A 16,363-nucleotide genomic window follows, 5' to 3' on the forward strand; every position below is an offset into this window, starting at 1 on the left:
TTAATTACCAATATTTTCACATGACCCTCCCCTTGTACTGTTAAAACATGCACCACACACATCCAATAAGCAACACATAACGTTGGGATACGGATGTAACCTTGGTTACAGTGGAAGGCCTCTGTATAGAACATCCATCTCACTGATGGTTGATAAGTATCTCAATGTTCTCGGTACGCTCACTTATCTAGGTTGAGAGAGCGTTCCGTGTCCAGAACCACAGACGCCACTGATGGTGTGGACATAACATTGAGCCTGTAGTACCTCATGAAAGTCATGGGTGTTGCCCAATTTGCAGCAGCACAGATAGAGCCCAGGGAGGTTCCTTTGAACATGGACCATGAAGTGACCACAGCCCTGGTAAAGTGTGCTACCACACTGTCTGGAGTTGGTCTACCTGCTGCAGCGTATGATTTTGACACTGCATTGGTAATCCAAAATGCCAGTCTCTGCTTTGAGACAGCACGCCCTTTGGTGTTCTCCCCATAACACACAAATAGCTGTTCTATTTGATGAACATTTCTTGTTGCAGCAAGATAGGCACTCAATGCCCTAATTGGGCAAAGTGTATGCAACTCACGACTCTCCTGTGACAAGTGGGGAGGTGGGTGAAATGCTGCTATGATTAAGGGCTGGATGGCATATGATGATGAAAGCACTTTAGGTAAGAATGCTGTATTTTTCCCAAGCACTGCCATAAATCCATCTTCTGCTAAATTGAGGCATGAAGGATGTGTAGAAAACGCATGTTATTCTCCAATACGCTTGGCTGAAACAATGGCCAATACAAAGGCAGTCTTGACTGAGAGCTCACATAGTTTAAGTGAAGACCCTGGCTCAAGTGATCATAGGACAACATCTAACTCCCATGAGTGTACTGAAGGAGCCTTGGGAGCCGTAGCCTGTGGGCACCTTCCATGAATTGTGATACTAGAGTGTGTGCCCCTGGTGATGCACCCGTAATCTGGTCATGTCCCATACAGATGGCTGCCATATACACTTTCAATGTAGATGGGAACTTCCCTACAGCTATAAGCTCCTGGAGGAAAGTCAAAATGACAGAAATTGGGCAGGAAGATGGCGATTCTGCATGGTCGACACACCACTTCCTGTAAACTCATACAGCATTCCCTTTGGCCATCTGTGTGATAGGGTATCGACCCTGAGCGGGCCTGCTGGACCCTTTATGGAGAACCACATAGGACAATGGGTTGAGTCTTGCGATGCAAACAGAACGACGATGGCACTTCCGAATCGAGCTTCAGTACGTTGATGTGAACCATTTTCCATGGTGCTGATCATACTGGTTCAAAACCAACTCCGCATCACTGTAGGGAGGCCTCTGTGGTCAAAATCACCCATTTGTGAACTACGACTAGGAGAGCTCCACTGGGAGTTCGAAGTGCTAGGCTCCATGATTCTATTGCTCTCCATCAACTCATTGAAATTGTGAGATTTTCTGGTTTGTCCCTTCTGGGACATAGATTGTGACTCTTGTATCAGTGCTGTATTGGCCGCATGTGGAACAAGCCCAATGGTACAACATTGACTGCAGCAGCTAGGAGGCCAAGGAGCCTATGACTAGCACTGTCACCTGTTTTCTCAGTTTGAATGTTGAAAGACAATTTGCCAAAGATACCAGAGAGTGTTGCACACATGATTTCAATGTCCAATGTCAAGCCCAGGAAGTGATTTTTGAAATAGCCTAATCAAACATTGTGACTAGTTGTGTTTATGCCACACATAAAATGTAATACATTTTAAAAGTGAAATGACAAATATTTAGGCTTTATTGAAGTGCTCGGTTTTAGGTCGAGGAATAGCTGCTAGGATCGGAAAGAAAGCAGAACACGTGTTAAACTTTCCTGAATAACTGCCTGCTGGGTGCATAGGCCTATGTGGCACATAGGACAACTATGGAGAATGATGATTGGCAACAGACAGCACATCAGTATCAGAAGTAAAAGCCAGACTGGCCTGCTACTATGCCTTTCTATAATCTGTTGAGAGTACACCCACAACTGATCCAAACGTGTGAGTGAATGGAATGAAAATTCAAATAACAAGGCTTTTACGCCATTATTCAAATGACATTTTCAATGCAGTTTACAGAAAATGGTAATAAAAAATAGCTTTTTGTTTTGGTGTGTCTAGGTGTATGACTCGGTATCGGTTGCGGATGCTTAGAGAGAAAGATATACTTACGGTTGGCTCCGACCTGTCGTATTTCAGGGTCATATCACAAGTAAACATGCAGTCAGACTGGCCTGCTACTTTCTATAATCTGTAGAGAGTAGACTCACAACTGATTGGGCTATGAAGAGAGTAGAGGAAGATGGGTCAAGGATGAGGGATTCTACAAATGCTCCCGGTGAATAGTAGTCCTTTGCCAGTACAGAGTAATAGTTCCACGAATTAAATGTGCTTCAGTCAGGTTGGCTTTTTAGCGTTTATTGCCATGGTTATCAACTCTACCGCAGAAATGGAACTCAAATCACAGACAATAGGTGTTGTAGGGGAAGCTGCAGGGAAGCACTTCAGATTTTACTGCAGAGGATTACAGGGAGTGTTGAATGGTGGTGTCCCATCCTCCTAGGCTGTTGGCCTGGGGTAGATTCAGAAAGTAGTGGAATGGGGTGGTGGGTTTTTATTTGATAAGTGATGGATTAGTTGGCAGGGTAATTTCTTTCCCTTTTCCCTTTTGTATCACAAAGTGAAATATATTTACATTCATCTCCAGTTGGTGGCGGTAATGCACATTTAGGTTGCCAACCTACATATTCATATTCATTCCTTTACACTTGTGTGTATAAGGTAATTGTTGTGAAATTGTTAGGTTAGATTACTCGTTGGATATTACTGCATTGTCGAAACTAGAAGCACAAGCATTTCGCTACACTTGCATTAACATCTGCTAACCATGTGTATGTGACAAATAAAATTGGATTTGATTTGAAGAAGTGCTAGATCTGTTATATGTGCATTATTTCTATGCTTTTACTTTCGGGTTTTGTACACCAGCTTCAAACAGCTGAAAATACAATATTTTTGGTTATGGAAAATATATTTCACACCGGTTTAATGCCTGCTTGTTTTGTCTGAAATTTTAGCAACCAGGAAATGGCGGAACGATTTCTTTATAATGCATCTTTAAAAAACACAGAAGAAGAAGAACAGATGACCATTCCAAAGATTTGTATAACTAACCCAAGATAGACCACCAACTGGCGTTTCGAATGGGAACAAGCAAGAGCCAAGCACGATGTAGAGAGATCCTATTGGCGCGTTCTAGCATGTCGTTGCATATTTCCGTTAGAGAAGGCCTACTGTCAAGTGTGCGTGTGTAATAACTCAATTGGCCTTTGCACTCCTTCTCAACAACGCAATTAATTTGGCAAAGGGTAAAGTCTGTTCGTAACATATTCTAGTTCTGGGAACAGAAAACGGTATTGAGATCAAACGTTTCATCGATGTTAAACAAATTGCAGAATGTTGGCCAAACTCCATCAATGGGCTTCCTCTCATCACCATATTTGGTGGGAAGCGAAAACGCCAACCGGATGCTTCAGATTTATACATCCGGGGAAACTTCTGGCTTATTTTTCTATCTGTGACCGTTCACCTAGCGGCAGGATATTATTATACAGGAAATGCAAGTCTTTAGCATAGTATTTTCATAAGAGTGGCTTTAGGCACCAAACAATATAGTTATACACTATTATAACGTATCTAGCTATCTTTCCAATTATACTTTAGTTTACTAGCTGTGGCATACACCGTTAGCTACTTGAGTCTTCTAAAAATTCGAAGCTTTTAACTAGTTAAATTAGTTCGCTAAATCTAGCCTCTGGAACCGGGAAGGAGAGGACAAAACAACAAGGCACTGGACTGGTACAAGAAGGATCATACCCCTTTATTTTATAAATCAATTATCACACCACTTCTCCCTAGATAGCTAATTAGATATGTTTTACATCCGATTATTGATATTGTTCTGATCAGTAGATCGGACAGTCAGTGATGATCAACCTGACAATAAAGTACCGTAGTTTTAAGATCGCTAGCTAGCTAACGTTAAAATATATTGGCTAAGATTACAGCTAGCTAATGTTAGCGTAGCTATCAATCCGTGGTAAATCAAATTCGTGTTTGTTATTGTCTTAGCGCACCCGGCTAGCGAGCTAACGTGAACTTATCAGGCCAAGTAAACTAACTAACTTTAGCTAGCTGAGTTTTACATAACAGTTTTGTCCACCAGACCGAATGTTTTTTTACGTGTTTTCGCTATTTGCTAGCAGGGAACGCTAAATAGCTATTTGTGTTGTATTTACAGGCACCATTGATCGTAAAACTATTATACCGTGAAAGTGTGTTTGTTTATTTCAACAGCTTGCAACTGCATCCCGCAATTCTGGGCGTTCCTGTATTGTGGGCTTTCCCCGCCATGGGGTGATGGCTAGTTCGCGACACCGTTAGCTATCGCCTGTTGTGTACAGTCGGGGGGGTTACTGTCTACCGGTTGCTAGCGCGATAGGATGGGGCTACATGGTGTGTATGCTAGCTAGCACACGGTGTCGTTCCCGCCAGCTGTGTACCGGACTAGCTGGCACACTTTAACACACGTTACCTGCGGGAAAACAGTGCCCGACAGACGGGGACGAATGACACTGTCTGCCGGTGTGCGGCTAGCTAGATACCATTGTCGCCCCGGCCCTTCTATGGGCTTTATCGGCTACTGACATCCAACGTTATTGTGCATTAACGCCACGTACTGTACTGGAGCGCCTCTGCTAATGTACCAATAGAAGTATAAAGAGAGGTTCCTGCAAAACGCTGAAATGCAGGCCGCAATTCCACCCTTGTTTATTTGGTCTGGTATTGGAATCATTTGTTATTATGCAATTGATGAATTGATGTATGAGATTTGCCTCTTCCACTCCCCAGGCTGAACTTCCCAGCTTTCTGGCTCTACTCATCCCATTCTCCAGACAGACAGTGAGGCAGGATGTTGGGTCTGTGGTGCATGGGTGCCCGACTGGGCGTTCTCACTCTGGCGCTGTGCTGTACACTGGCTCCCTTACCTGCACACGCGTACATCTATGCTGTGAGTCCTCATGATTGTTGAACTGTGTGATCAAGTTTGTTGTGGATTTACACGTGATCTCAGTGTACTGGCATTGATTTGAACACTTGTGTCTCTGTCTGGTAGCATTACAGCAATATGACCAACATGTTGTTTGAGGACCTGCCTGCCTTTTTTGGATCATCACTACCCAAAGAAGGACTTATGGTGAGTAGTGAGTAAGGTTTAATATCAAACTACTCAATACCAAAATGATACCATGGAAAAAGAAGGCATATTAGCCAAAGTAACAGAATGGCACTTGATCCAGACAGAAACTCCGCTACTGCTCTATTCAATCGTTAGGCATCTTTAGAGTTCAATATCATTACACTTTAAATTTTTGGGTCAACTTTTTCAGAGACAGCGTGTATTCAGACTAGAGGTCGACAAATTAATCGGAATGGCCGATTAATTAGGGCCGATTTTAAAGTTTTCATAACAATCGGTAATCTGCATTTTTGGACACCGATCGTGGCCGATTACATTGCACTCCACGAGGAGACTGCGTGGCAGGCTGACCACCTGTTATGCGAGTGCAGCAAGAAGCCAAGGTAAGGCGCTAGCTAGCATTAAATGTATCTTGTAAAAAACAATCAATCTAAACATAATCACTAGTTAACTACACATGGTTGATGATATTACTAGTTTATCTAGCTTGTCCTGCATTGCATATAATCGATGCGGTGCCTGTTAATCATTGAATCCTACTTCGCCAAACTGATGATTTAACAAGCGCATTCGCAAAAAAAGCACTGTCGTTGCACCAATGTATACCTAACCATAAACATCAACGCCTTTCTTAAAATCAATACACTAGTATATATTTTTAAACCTGCATATTTAGTTAATATTGCCTGCTAACATGAATTTCTTCTAACTAGGGAAATTGTGTCACTTCTTGCTTTCTGTGCAACAGAGTCATGGTATATGCAGCAGTTTGGGCCGCCTGGCTCTTTGCGAACTGTATGAAGACTTTTTCTTCCTAACAAAGACAGCCAACTTCGCCAAACGGGCGACGATTTAACAAAAGCGCATTTGTGAAAAAGCACAATCGTTGCACGAATGTACCTAACCATAAACATCAATGCTTTTCTTAAAATCAATACACAGAAGTATATTTTTTAAACCTGCATATTTAGTTAAAATAAATTCATGTTAGCAGGCAATATTAAACTAGGGAAATTGTCACTTCTCTTGCGTTCATTGCACTCAGAGTCAGGGTATATGCAACAGTTTGGGCCACCTGGCTCGTTGTGAACTAATTTGCCAGAATTTTATGACATAACATTGAAGGTTGTGCAATGTAACAGCAATATTTAGACTTAAGGATGCCACCCGTTAGATAAAATACGGAACGGTTCTGTATTTCACTGAAAGAATAAACATTTTGTTTTCTAAATGATAGTTTCCGGATTTGACCATATTAATGACCTAAGGCGAGTACTTCTGTGTGTTATTATATTATAATTAAGTCTATGATTTGATAGAGCAGAATGACTGAGTGGTGGTAGGCAACAGCAGGCTCGTAAGCATTAATTCAAACAGCACTTTACTGCATTTGCCAGCAGCTCTTCCCAATGCTTCAAGCATTGCATTGTTTATGACTTCAAGCCTATCAACTCCTGAGATTAGGCTGGCAATACTAAAGTACCTATTAGAACATCCATTAGTCAAAAGGTATATGAAATACAAAGGGTATAGAGAGAAATAGTCCTATAAGAACTACAATCTAAAACTTCTTACCTGGGAATATTGAAGACTCGTGTTAAAAGGAACCACCAGCATATGTTCTCATGTTCTGAGCAAGGAACTTAATCATTAGCTTTTTAACATGGCACATATTACACTTTTACTTTCTTCTCCAACACTTTGTTTTTGCATTATTTAAACCAAATTGAACATGTTTCATTATTTATTTGAGACTAAATTGATTTTATTGATGTATTATATTAAGTTAAAATAAGTGTTCATTCAGTATTGTTGTAATTGTCATTATTACAAATAAATATATTTTTTGGCCCTCCAGTAATCGGTATCGGCGTTAAAATCATAATCGGTCGACCTCTAATTCAGATCCCTTGACATTTTCCACATTTTGTTACATTACAGCCTTATTCTAAAATTGATTAAATACGAAAAAATCCTCACCAATCTACACACACTGCCCCATATTGACAATGTGAAAACATTATTTATTTTTTTTGCAAATGTATAAAAAATAAAAACAGAAGTACCTTATTTATATAAGTGTTCAGACCCTTTGCTATGAAACTCAAAATTGAGCTCAGGTGCATCCTGTTTTCATTGATCATCCTTGACATGTTTCTTCAACTTGAATTGTAGTCCACCTGTGGTAGATTTAATTGATTGGACATGATTTGGAAAGGCACACACTTGTCTATATAAGGTCCCACAGTTGACACTGCATGTCAGAGCAAAAACCAAGCCATGAGGTGGAAGGAATTTTCCGTAGAGCTCCGAGACAGGATTATGTCAAGACACAGATCTTGGGAAGGGTACCAAAACATTTCTGCAGCATTGATGGTCCCCAAGAACACAGTGGCCTCCATTATTCTTAAATGGAAGGAGTTTGAAACCACTAAGACTCTTCCTAGAACTGGCTGCCTGGCCAAACTGAACAATCGGGATCGGGGGTAACCTTGGTCAGGGAGGTAACCAACAACCCTGAATATCCTTGAGGGACCCAACCAGAGCCCGGACCTGTCAGGTTGGACGCTCCCCATCCAAACTTCTGACTTCAACTGTATATAAATGTGATATTTCAGTACATTTTTGTCATACTTTTTCGAAAATGTATAAAAACCTGTTTTTGCTTTGTCATTATGGGGTATTGTATGTAGATTGCTTGGGGGAAGAAACAATTTATTAATTTTAGGCTGTAATGTAACAAAATGTGGAAAAAATCAGAGGGTCTGAATACTTTCCGTATGCACTGTATGCATTAATGAATCAATTATACAGTCATACAATCAATTAGAGTTTTTTTTTTTACTAACCATACTACATAACATAATGGTGTTCATTTATTTGAATGGTAAATGTCTTTGGAAAACTGAAATGTAGCCTAGGCCTATTACTTATTCATATTTTTTGTTGTTTACTCTTATTTTACCAAGTGAATGCATATTCAATAGCAGTGTGTGTATGCATTCAGTTATTGGGCTTGTTTTGCCTTATTTCATGGAACCATATGGGATTTGTTTTATTTTACTGCAGTTTAAGTGACACCCGGCCCAGAAAAATAATTTCCATATATGGCCAAATAGAGAAGTCAGATTAGACATTTCCTAATCAGGCACTTTAGTCAACACCTTTGTTCACAAAACAGCCAATGAATTATTCAAATAAGGCCAGTTTTTTTCATTTTTTCATCGCTCAGCCACAGATCCTAATGTTTTATATTCATCCCAATGTCTCCCTGTGCACCCTGAGTGCTAGTGTGCATGTGATGTTGGTCTATGTAAACCAAATGTAACCTGGATATAGCCGGTCCGTGAATCGGCGTATACAAACATGAGTGGATTACCTTGAAAACAGAGGTCAGGCATTTTAGAGTCAGTCTCCAGTTCTTATTATACCTCAGTGATTCATACACTCGTTGAGGAAATAGATAATCTTTCGGAGAGACCAATTTTAAGTGAATGGCACAAACTTTATTCAATCATCTTTTAAATCAACATATTTTGCATTATGGTTAGCATATCACTAAGTACTAGGGTAGATAATTGATATTCGCTTCAGCTGTAAGCTAGCAAGGAAAGTTAGTTTACAACGCTGGAAGCTACTGGTATCTTCTTGCATTGTCAAGTGTTCTAACCATTATGGATGTTGTTTTGCGAACAGTTTTTACATACCGTGTCGCATTATTCAAGTGTGTTAACTTCTGTGCAGTATGAGTGGGGAGCTAACATATGATGCAGCCTTCCCACTGCAGGAGCAGGCACGGTATAAAGGTTTCTACACACTTAATGTGCGTAGAGTTGTGCGTACGCTGGGTGGAGTCATGCATCCTTTGTTACATGATATCTCATCAGTCCATACTCCCAAATAGCATCATTCACAAGGGGGTGACAGATGTGTTCTTGTTGTCTTCTCATTTTGATGTGAAAGCAAAATAAGAGTCTCTTGTCTCCTTTTCTTCCCTTGCTAGCAAGTTGGCTAAACATTGCAAGCTAGCTAGCCTTTTAGCATCCCACATCGCCATGTGGAATAATATAAGGAACTAATATGCCCCGGCCACTATTCTTAAACTTTCCGGTGTGACTTAAAACACTATTCCTACTTTGATATGCTTCTCAATGTCTTCACTCCCATATCAGCTAAAGATAGAATGTCCACATTTTTTGTTATGGTTTCATACCAGCTGTATTTCTGTATTTTTAAAGTTATATATCTTAAACTTGATTGCTAACATGCAAAATATTTTGGGACTATGGCAACAATTCATTAATGAAAGAAATTCCAAAAGATTTTCTTTTAAGGGGGACGTCGGCTTCGCTCAACAGACTTGATCCGTGAGACACATTTCACAGAAGTACCGAAAGTAAACACAAATTCTAGTATATTTACATTTGAGTCATTTAGCAGATGCTCTTATCCAGAGCGACTTGGTACATTCATCTTAAGATAGCTAGGTGGGACCACCACATCTCACAGTTACAGTAAGTACATTTGTCCTCAATTTAAAGTGGAAGTGTTAGTTCACAAAAGGCTTTTTTTCCCCTTGTTTTTTTGTGAGGGTCAGGGTGGGAAGAGGGGTGCTGTGAGATTGTTTAACATAGGGTTTCAGATTTCTTTTGGAAGATGGGCAGGGATGGGCTGTTCTAGCTTCAGGAGGAAGCTGGTTCCACCATTGGGATGCCAGGACAGGGAAGAGCTTGGACTGGGCTGAGTGGGAGCTACCCTCTCGTAGGGGTGGGAGGCCCAAGAGACCTAAGGTGGCAGAACGGAGTGCTCGGGTTGGGGTGTAGTACCGAACCGTTTTCATTTTCTAGTATCGAAAAAGTACAGATGTTTCCGTATACCATGCAACACTAATGTGAGAGAAGGGTAATGGAAGAGTGAATACAGGAGCAACATGTCCTTTGATCCATTGCAAACATCAGCTGAAACATCCTTTCTCTCTCTTCAAGGGTGTGTTAGTAGAGTCACGACCACTCAACGGCTGCACTCCGATAGAACCTCCACCACCACTGCCCACATCTAGTGATCCCAACACGACCACTACTAAGTACATAGTCCTCATCCGACGCTATGACTGCAATTTTGATATCAAGGTTGGTATGTGTAGCTATGCTGTTGGGTTGCTTAGGATATAAGGTGTTGCAATTACATTTGAATTCAACAGATTATGTATTGCAACATATTCAGTGTAAAATCACACTGCGCCTAGTGTTTTCAATTGTTACAATGTAAATTATGGTTTTGTTTTCAACGCAGGTGCTGCATGCACAGCAAGCTGGATTCAGTGCAGCCATTGTTCACAACATGTACTCAGAGACTCTACTCAACATGAACTACAGCAATGGTGAGGATCCTACAATCATCACCTTCTCTAAGCTGCCTATATCCATTTCTTACAGAATCAGTTCAGTTAGTACAACGTTTACTTAACCAGGTTGCCTCTCTCTCCTCAAAATCTCAAGTAGTCTTTATTAACCAGTATCATCCTAATAATTAAATACATTGGTAATACTGAGTGGCAGTGCTCCCCTTTTTGTTTGTTTGTGTGTAGAAACTATTGCAGAGGAGATTGAGATCCCCTCCGTATTCACCAGCTACTACGCCTCCCAAATTCTAAGGACTTTCATCATTCCTGAACATGGGTGAGTACCATTGTGACGTTTTTTTATTTTTGTCAAGCTCAACTTCCATGACAAGCTTTTAATTGGTTATTTATTTGTTCATTTCTACCCCTAGTCACAATGTTAGATGGAGGTATGACTTAACTGTCTGTTGAGGGGTTATGATTGCTAATGTAACCATTCAACAAATATTTTTTGGGATATTTGTTCATGGTCTTGCACCATTGTGAAGACCGGACTTTATTGATCAGAGTTGCGCTGAGATTCAGTCATATTCTTCACATCTTTGCACTCATCATGTCAACCCTGCTGAGGGTCTCAAATCAAATGTATATTTGTCACGTGCTTCGTAAACAACAGGTGTGGACTGACAGTTAAATGCTTACTTACGGCCCGTCCCAACAATACAGAGAAAAATAAAATAGAGAAATAATAGAAAAGTAAAACACGTAATAATAAAAGTAATAGTAGATACACAATGAGTAACGATAACTTGACATTATACAAGGAGTACCAGTGCCGAATCGATGTGCAAGGGTACGAGGTAATTGAGGTAGATATGTACATATAACTAGGAATAAAGTGCGATTGGATGGTCCTATGTGGACGTCATCACTATGTTGGAGGTGGTGTTGAGTCTGGCACTGCTGTCCCTCTTAGTCGTACAGATTTGTGATCCGGAGGTGGTCGCTTTTCTGAACAATGCCCCCATACTAATGCGGATGGTGCTGTATTTGGTATGCAGGGCCTATGTGATCCTCAAGCCGGAGTTTGCCTTCCCACTCTCATACTATCTCATCCCCTTCACTGGAATAGTGGGCATGATCATCCTTGTGATGGTTGTCATCCTGGTAAGTGCCTTTAGGAAACAGAAACAGACTCATTTTGCTATGAATGGGGAGTTGATTTCACAATTGAATAGTTAAATATTCATTTCATACATCCTAAATCAATGGAATGCAATAATTGTATTCGCATATTAAAAGCACTGTGACTCTCAATCCTTAGATTTTGGTGTGGTCTGTGTCTCGTCTTGGTTTAGATTGTGCGCTGTGTGCAGTACAGGAAAAGGATGAGGAAATATAGGCTGACTAAGGAACAGCTGAAGAAGATCCCCATTCACAAGTTCACTAAAGGTAACGAGAGAGTCCCTCCACACATTCAAATGAGAATCTGTCACCCGTGTAACTAGTCAAAGACATTGCAAAACACTTTGTGAAACAGCAGTACAGTATTTCTTCTCTGGAATGTTGAGAAACCTGATTAACAAGAAGGGTAATCTGATTGTCTGCTCCTGTTATTATTACATTACAATGCATTGTATTTCCACCTGTCACATGTCAATCTTATTTGTATTCTAGGTGATGAATATGATGTTTGTGCTATTTGTCTGGATGAGTATGAAGAGGGTGACAGACTGCGAGTTTTGCCTTGCTCACACGGTAATTGCAAGTGATCACATTTGGCCCTGTCTCACTCAGAAGTTGTTCTCACAGGTCCAAGGCCATATGGTAACTGTTTTTATTTCTGTCATCTCTTCAGCGTACCACAGCAAGTGTGTGGACCCCTGGCTTACAGGGACTAAGAAAACTTGCCCCGTGTGTAAACAACGCGTAACCCGACCTAATCCAGAGTATTCTGAGTCCGAGTCTGAGGATGATGGGGCATCTCGTGCAGATGAAGAGGGGGCAGAGGGTGAAGCTGACACCGAGCGCACCCCTCTGCTCCGCCCCTCCAACCCAGGCTCCCCTTCTGGCAACCCAGGGGCCTACTCTGCCACTGTTACCACGGTAACCACCGCCCAGTGCCTAGGCTCCCCTGGGCACAGCGACTCGCCCATCCTGGAGTACGAGGGATACTACTCCCCTCAGGGGGAGTCAGACTCTGATACCGAGGAAGAGGGGATGGACTCCCATCCCTCAGATGATGACACTGCCCAGCTCATTGTTAGGGGTGCAGTGGGGGTCTGAAAGCCTGGAGGGAGTTGAGATAAAATTACTTTGTGTTAGCTCAATAGGGTCAGGCTTGTCCCCGCAGGGTGTTTTTAAATGGTTTATGGAGTTGTGGCTATGGAGTTGTCTCAGCCATAGACTTTCTAGAACACTATTGTCACTTTGGTTACGTTGAACAGATTTACATATATTTTCCAACTTAGACTCAATGTTGCTAGCTCTAAGATGTTAATATTTAGCCAAGATTCTGTTATGTTTTAGCAGTTCTGTCTTCAACATGAGGCACTCATTGATAAGTACAGTAAATCAGTTCAAACATTTAGCTTTGAGTCTTTGCCAGTGAACTATAACCCCGCCACCCATCCCTAAAACTTAAGATTTGCACAAAATGAATCAACTGACAGGTAGTCTCAATCTTAACTAGCAGTATTTAGTTGAATACATTTTTTCAATGCACTACTTGACAATTGACATACCCCAAATTCTTATTTTCAATTAACATATTGTACAAGGAGATAACCCACCTGAGATTATTTTTGTAGTTATTGAGTAGACTCAAGTCATCCACCAGTTGTTCTTCATATTTCTTCAACATTTTTATTCTAGTATTACATTGTTATTGCATTGTTGGGTTTTGATTTTGAAAGAAAGGCATGTCAATGTACTTGTGCATGTGACATTAAAACTTAAAACTTGAGTTGAAAGGAAACTACAGTGCTGCAGTCTCATTAATAAGATCTCTTCCCCATGCTAGTAGTATACCTGTATGCATCTCTGTAACTGGTTTCTGTCATTATATTGGTTAAGTGGGAGTATAGTTTACTCTATGGGGTGTTTCTCTGTCTGATGGGTTTATGGAGTTTTTGGACTGTTAATTTGTTATGCAACATTGACCAGTAATCGGGGCATGCCAAAGGAGATTGTTTATTTTTTACTTCACTGTAATACATTTTTATTATCCAGCATTGTTTCTTTGAACTTCTTTTACTCCTTTTAAAAGTTCAGAATTTGTCCAGTTTGATTTTATTTCAGCCTCTTCTATGATAGATCGTTCAGAGTTCTTCATGATGTTGTAATGTTTGTTTATTTTTCTTTCTGTTTTTGTTTTTGACATAACTGGTGATATGGTCCGTCTAAAAGAGATTCCATCTGCTCTCTGAAGAAGTTGAACAAACTCAGGAATAGGAACATATTCACTCTGTATGGCAATTACATTTCAGAATTCTTCATGGATATTCTTGTTTTATTTTCATACAGAATGAACATATTACACCATAGAATATAGCAAACCATCGGCACAATTCTTTCCAGTTTTGTCAGTCTCCTCACATCAGCCTTTGTCTACCTGTAGAAGTACAGATTTATTGTTAGGAGAATAGTGTGTATCTTAAGGGACTTACTCATGTAACAGTGTTTTTTTTTCTTCCTGTGTAGCCTTTTATACACAGTACACACTTTAGGAACAAGGTAGGCAACCATGTATATGATCATATGTCCATGCATCAAAATACACTCTGTTTAGATATTTTTTTCCCCCTGAAAATAGCAGGAGAAGGGTGATGCCAGTACTTACACATTGTAAACATATTCACGTTGGTCTCCACCTTGGCTGTGAATCTATTGCTTTCTGTATGCAATTCCTTGATTGTCTGTGTACATTGCGTATTCTAGTATTCCTAGGATGGCAATTATTTGTTGACAAATTATATGTTGACATCTCCCTTATGACATGATGTATGATTTAGCTTTTGAATAGAATGTGCCTAATTTCAGTCAGAATGTATCTTTATTGCTGATAAATGATCAATGTTCATATACCACAATTTAATTTGTAGATGTATTTTTTTAAACGTTTTGGAAATCAAATGAAAGACTTACGTCAAAGTACTTTTTAAGCACAAGCAAAACGCTAGTAACAATAGTAATGGAACTGGCTATAAGCTTCTGTGGGCTCATGCCATTGGGACCAAGTTTGAAGTGTTATGTAACTCTTTCATTTATTATGTCATTGTCGGTTAATCCTTGACTGCTGCATTTCCATAACCTCCTCTCTCACTGCTGAAGATTTATATAGTCTTGTGACATTTTATGTTGGTCCCATAAAAATAAATGACATATTTTGGGCTTCTGTTTAAAGTCTAGAGTTTTTATCAGCCAGGAATCAACTTCCTATTGACATTAGTTAGAATACTGTAAATTAACTTAAATATCCCTTCTCCCTCCACCAAAATACCATGATTAGTGGGAATGGTGTCTTTCCTGGCTGTGTTTGAAAGTGATGAACAATTGTCATAAGATTCACAACAGTCGTTGAAATCAGAATAATTCTAAAAATAGGCAATTTATTTGATGATACATGTTCTAAATCATTACCAACTACAAACCTAGTGGCTCATACTGTACCATAACTGAATGACAGCATGAATTTGCTTCTAGCCCCTTGTAGTTTACCAGCCCTGCAGTTCAATTGGTTGAATTGAACTGAGCCATGAATGGTTATGGTCAATGGATTGGACCAGTCACCACGCCTCTCTCATTTCTATTCTACGTCGAAGGGACACAGGCTCATTTATAAGCAAATACCTCAGAGTACAGTGATTAGGCTAATTAACATTGAGCATAGCTCAACGAGTCTGGCTACGATATGTTCCCTGACTGTTTTCATTTCAATAAGGCTCTCTCCCACACACTTTGTTTAAACTCCATTTATGAAAGACATTCAGCTAGTAAACAGTCATCACACAAATCAGTTGTCAAACACTTTCTAAAGGGCAAGTACACATCACCCCTGTGAAAGCATATACAGTGGGGCAACAAAGTATTTAGTCAGCCACCAATTGTGCAAGTTCTCCCACTTAAAAAGACGAGAGAGGCCTGTAATTTTCATCATAGGTAAACTTCAACTATGACAGACAAAATGAGAAAAAAAATCCAGAAAATCACATTGTAGGATTTTGAATGAATTTATTTGCAAATTATGGTGGAAAATAAGTATTTGGTCAAAAACAAAAGTTTATCTCAATACTTTGTTATATACCCTTCATTGGCAATGACAGAGGTCAAAGGTTTTCTGTAAGTCTTCACAAGGTTTTCACACACTGTTGCTGGTATTTTGGCCCATTCCTCCATGCAGATCTCCTCTAGAGCAGTGATGTTTTGGGGCTGTTGCTGGGCCACACGGACTTTCAACTCCCTCCAAAGATTTTCTATGGGATTGAGATCTGGAGACTGGCTAGGCCACTCCAGGACCTTGAAATGCTTCTTACGAAGCCACTCCTTCGTTTGTTCGTGTGTTTGGGATCATTGTCATGCTGAAAGACCCAGCCACGTTTCATCTTCAATGCCCTTGCTGATGGAAGGAGGTTTTCACTCAAAATCTCACGATACATGGCCCCATTCATACTTTCCTTTACACGGACCAGTTGTCCTGGTCCCTTTGCAGAAAAACAGCCCCAATGCAT

General features: G+C 40.3%; 1 protein-coding gene across 1 annotated transcript; it reads left to right on the forward strand.

Moving 5' to 3' along the window:
* The first annotated feature begins 3,620 nt into the window (after nucleotides 1-3,620).
* Nucleotides 3,621-15,026, forward strand: LOC112228639 (E3 ubiquitin-protein ligase RNF167). Its single transcript, XM_024394124.2, has 10 exons — nucleotides 3,621-3,891; nucleotides 4,945-5,104; nucleotides 5,210-5,290; nucleotides 10,279-10,422; nucleotides 10,586-10,673; nucleotides 10,881-10,971; nucleotides 11,696-11,801; nucleotides 11,993-12,086; nucleotides 12,312-12,392; nucleotides 12,493-15,026. Exons 2-10 carry the CDS (start codon nucleotides 5,006-5,008, stop codon nucleotides 12,918-12,920), a joined length of 1,212 nt encoding a protein of 403 aa, XP_024249892.1. The 5' UTR covers nucleotides 3,621-3,891; nucleotides 4,945-5,005; the 3' UTR covers nucleotides 12,921-15,026.
* Nucleotides 15,027-16,363: the final 1,337 nt, after the last annotated feature.

The sequence above is a fragment of the Oncorhynchus tshawytscha genome, linkage group LG30, assembly GCF_018296145.1.
Source record: "Oncorhynchus tshawytscha isolate Ot180627B linkage group LG30, Otsh_v2.0, whole genome shotgun sequence".
Classification (NCBI taxonomy): Eukaryota; Metazoa; Chordata; class Actinopteri; order Salmoniformes; family Salmonidae; genus Oncorhynchus; species Oncorhynchus tshawytscha.

Coding starts and splice junctions, on each gene's coding strand:
- LOC112228639 (XM_024394124.2), top strand. CDS start 5,006: ATGTTGGGTCTGTGGTGCATGGGTGCCCGACTGGGCGTTCTCACTCTG. Junction 10,972..11,695: donor TTCATCATTCCTGAACATGG/GTGAGTACCATT, acceptor TTTGGTATGCAG/GGCCTATGTGATCCTCAAGC. Junction 11,802..11,992: donor TTGTGATGGTTGTCATCCTG/GTAAGTGCCTTT, acceptor GTCTTGGTTTAG/ATTGTGCGCTGTGTGCAGTA.